Consider the following 4,146-nt stretch of genomic DNA (forward strand, 5'->3'; position numbering starts at 1 on the left):
TGATGTGTATTACCGAGAGGGCCCAGACATACCTCTCCGACAATCAGAGTGACAAATCCTAATCTTGATCTATGCCAACTCAACAAGTACCATTGGAAACACCTGTAGAGCACCTTTATGATCACCCAGTTACGTTGTGACGTTTGGTAGCACACAAAGTGTTCCTCCGGTATTTGGGAGTTGCATAATCTCAGTCATAAGAATGTGTATAAGTCATGAAGAAAGCAATAGCAGTAAACAAACGATCAAGTGCTAAGCTAACGGAATGGGTCAAGTCAATCACATCATTCTCCTAATGATGTGATCCCATTGATCAAATAACAACTCATGTCAATGGTTAGGAAACTTAACCATCTTTGATCAATGAGCTAGTCAAGTAGAGGCATACTAGTGACACTATGATTGTCTATGTATTCACACATGTATTATGTTTCCGGTTAATACAATTCTAGCATGAATAATAAACATTTATCATGAAATAAGGAAATAAATAATAACTTTATTATTGCCTCTAGGGCATATTTCCTTCACAAGGTGACGGTCATCTTGCCTGAAATCCCGCTAGGAAGAAAACCGAATCCATGAAGAAGACGAACCAACATAGTCGAATGGATCCTCACAATCGCAATGTAACCAGAACTATCAAGGAGAAGCACAACCGGAAAGAAGCAAATGACATAGTAAACAACCATCACATAAACATGGAATGATGCACAATCAAGTATGATGCATGTCCATTTAATGAGGCATGGCATGGCAAAGTGCACAAACAATACTACAAGTTAAGTGGAGCTCAATATGTAACGAGTTACATATTGATGAAACACCACATTTGAATTATTTAGTTTGCTCTCGTTTAATTACCCAACAATATTAAATGTTATTAAACATGGCAAGGGGTGAAGCATAATAAAACTACCTATCCAGGCAAGTTTAAATGAGGCCGAAACAACAAGCAACAATTCCGGAAAATCCTCATGTCCATATTTTGAATTTGGTATTGTTCTTCCCTAAACCATATTTTATTGTTTTTAACATGCAAAGTAAGTGCACCATGTTAATATATGAATTTTTCTACCCCATTTACATATAAAGTTTATTTAATTTGGAGCTACGGTTATTAAGTTAAGGAATACATCATTTTAGCATGTCATTTATACAAATTAATGCAAACAACAAGTTAAACATTTTTAACATGGATGAAAGCAGCACATTGTGAAACTAGATGAAATTCTATGCATTTTACATATATAAAACATTTTAATCCGATGCACGGTTTGTGATATATTAAATGCATGATCTAGAGGGACTTTTGTGTAAAACTGGCAATTCCAGGAATGATAGACAAAATCGTCCAGAGCAGGAAAAAACACATCGGGCCGAAACTAGCTGGCCCAACTGTGCACAAAGTGGGTGCTGGATCTGGTGCTTACCATGGGCCCAGGCCCAGGTCGGTGGAGATGGGAGCTGGGCCACGGTCAACGGGCGAAGGGGAGATGGCCCAGGCACGTGGAGGTGGTCGCGGTCAACACCGTCAGCCTCTCGCTCCTGAAGACATGGCGAGGCGACGACTCTAGCACCTTGGAGGTGGACTGCGGGCGACAGCAGCGCATGAAGTGGGACGGCGAAGGCGCAACAGCGACGAAACTTGGGGGAGGCGGCGGAGACGAGCGGATCCAGGCGCGTGACGGCGTTCTCCGGCAAGGTGGCGTGCGGGCGGAGCTGTAGGAGGCGGCGCATGTTCTCTGTTCAATCGACAGAGAAGGTTTCAGAGAGGGAAAGAAATCGGGGAGGAAACAGGGAGGCCACGAGGGGGGCTTGCTGACCGACGGCAACACAGCGGCAGGGTGAGCGGCGCGGGGACTTGGAGCTCGGGGAGGAAACATGGCGGCTCGGGCATCCATGGTTGGCTGCTGGCGGTACACCACTCGGAGAAGACGAGGCCATGCACAGTGGTGCACGATGCAGGGAGGAAGGCAGCAGGGGAATGGTGGTGTCTTGGCTCGGAACTACCGGATCCAAGCAGGAAGGAGGCGTGGGCATCAGGGATGGATGGATCAAGCGCCGGGCGAGGACTAGGCGAGGTCCGATGGCATGGGACGATGTTCATGGTGTGGTACTCCTGCAAGGGAACACGGGGAAGAGAGAGAGGTTAGAGTAGAGAGTGAAGAAGAACGGGGGGAAGGATGGCGTGAGGAGGCCAAGCCTGCTGGAGGTCGTTGCCGGCGGCGACAGCGCTCCTGCTCGGGGCCTCAGACAACTTCACGATCCAAGGGGATCGAGGGGAGGAGAGGTAGGCTTCGGGCGCCTAGGGAAGAAGCAGCGGAGGAGCTCGGGAGGTGGCTGCTGCGGGTAGGAGCGGTGGCGGAAATCAAGGATGGTCAGAGCGAGGTGGATCAAAGGGCGTGCTGGTTGGCCTGGTGCTGAAAATGAGGGACGGGGAGAGTGGATGCGGGTTGGATCCCGAGGAAGAGGAGTGGCGGCGGCGAGGAGTGTTGGTGGATTGGACAGGATATGCTAGGGTTTGACTTTTTAAATAGGTAGGGTGGCTAGACTAGGGGCTAAAAGGACCCTCTAATTTAGATCAGACGGTTGAGATAATTAGGTTGGGGGAGTCCAATGAAGAAAACAAAGATATCTTTGGGGATGTTTGGGGATGATCCGGACCCATTGGCCATGACCATGCAGTTCGGGTACGGAGAGGTTTTGGACGTGCACGCGAGGGGGGCTGAGAGAGGCCGACAAAGACAAGCGGGCCTGACAAAAGGTCAATGGAGACGAAGCGAGAAGCGGCAACTACGAGCAGATGCAAGTTTTGAAAACAATGATGGCAACAGAGTGCCAATGCAATGCAGATAATGCGATGATGAATGCAACAAACAAATAATTAACACAGTTGACACACAAAACATGGAAGGCATCTGGAGAGTCGGTCTCGGGTCGTCACAACACTCCCCCACTTACAAGAGATCTCATCCCGAGATCTAAGGATGGCACCGGAGAGAAGTGGAATAGGTAAAACAAAGTTGCTTCTTTGACAAACGAGTGAAACCACGAGCCGAGGTTGAACAAATTGAAAGAAAGAATACCATTGAGATGAACAGGATTGCAAACAGTCCGTTGGACAAGAGGAAAAAGGAATACGACGAGAACCAAGAGCTCGAGGGAGAAGTTAGGCTTTGAAATCACTCCGGTAGAAAGGAGAAGGAAAACTTGATAAGATGAAAAGAACTTGAAAAGAGAACACCACACTCTGGTTAAATGGATAAGCAAGGAAAAAACATGATCTTGGCAAAACGAGATGATGGAACGAAGAGAGCAACATCACAATGCCTCCGGAAGAAATGAAAGAATGGAATGGAATGAACGGAGAAAATAACAACATAGTGTACCACCAAGAACTTGAAAGAGCATGCTTACGAGAAATGCTGGAACGGAGTTGTTGGATTATCAACAACGAAAGGATATGATCCTCGTGGGCTTATGGAGACATCTCAAAACTTGAGGTGAAATTCTGCCACTAACGGAAACAATTGCTTGCTTTGAGATGAATGAGGAGATGAACACTTCTTTCGCCAAGATGTAGGAGAAAACTTGAATCATTGTTAAGCACCACAATTAGCAACATTCTTTAGGGAAGGCTTTAGGTGAAATATAACCCAAGATAACTCCAACAAAGAAATTGTTGGGTTGAAAAGGTCTCATGAACGAAGGGAAAATGATGGGTTTAAATATCTCATTCTTGATAACTTGTGAATCATGGAACGCGAAGAGAAATTGTCAAGAATGACATAACACCACCTCGAAAGATAAGATAGAAAGAATTGCACTTCAAAATGCAAGATGAAGAATGCTTGAGCTCCTCCAACAAGAATCTTGAACAACACTTCGAGAATGAATTAAATCCTTGATGAACCACCATGAAGAACCTCTTGGAAGATCTCCGGAAAGAAATGATTATGGAGAAGAATTGGAGGTTGAAGAGAACCAGAATTGAAGCCTTGCAATGATTTATATGGAGCTTCGCGACGAGATAACCGAGAGATCTTGGAACTCCGGGAACAAAAGATGAACAACTTAGAACTGAGAAATTGATATCATGAACGAACTCCGGAAGAAGGAATTAAATCACCCTGATGAAATAAG

At 45.7% G+C, this 4,146-nt stretch overlaps 1 protein-coding gene across 4 annotated transcripts; it reads right to left on the reverse strand.

The window, feature by feature from the left end:
* Positions 1–580: 580 nt before the first annotated feature.
* On the reverse strand, positions 581–2,508 carry LOC125553736. 4 transcript variants are annotated; one of them, XM_048717463.1, is made up of 3 exons: positions 1,831–2,508; positions 1,434–1,745; positions 581–639 (listed from the first exon to the last, which is right to left on the reverse strand). In XM_048717463.1, the coding sequence occupies exons 1-3, from the start codon at positions 2,108–2,110 to the stop codon at positions 617–619; spliced, it is 615 nt and encodes a 204-aa protein (XP_048573420.1). In that variant the 5' UTR covers positions 2,111–2,508; the 3' UTR covers positions 581–616. The 4 variants fall into 4 exon arrangements, with proteins under 4 accessions (XP_048573420.1, XP_048573418.1, XP_048573417.1 ...); XM_048717461.1 differs by lacking the exon at positions 581–639 and having other exon boundaries at positions 1,180–1,745; positions 1,831–2,122; positions 2,207–2,508; XM_048717460.1 differs by lacking the exon at positions 581–639 and having other exon boundaries at positions 1,180–1,745.
* Between the last annotated feature and the right edge of the window lie 1,638 nt (positions 2,509–4,146).

Source organism: Triticum urartu, chromosome 4 (assembly GCF_003073215.2).
Source record: "Triticum urartu cultivar G1812 chromosome 4, Tu2.1, whole genome shotgun sequence".
In the NCBI taxonomy this organism is placed as follows: Eukaryota; Viridiplantae; Streptophyta; class Magnoliopsida; order Poales; family Poaceae; genus Triticum; species Triticum urartu.

What these genes read in the sequence shown, in the direction of transcription:
- LOC125553736 (XM_048717461.1), bottom strand. Translation starts at nt 2,110, where the DNA reads ATGAACATCGTCCCATGCCATCGGACCTCGCCTAGTCCTCGCCCGGCG. An exon ending in CACCCTGCCGCTGTGTTGCC is followed by an intron (nt 1,746 to 1,830) that starts GTCGGTCAGCAA and finishes TCGATTGAACAG; the next exon opens with AGAACATGCGCCGCCTCCTA.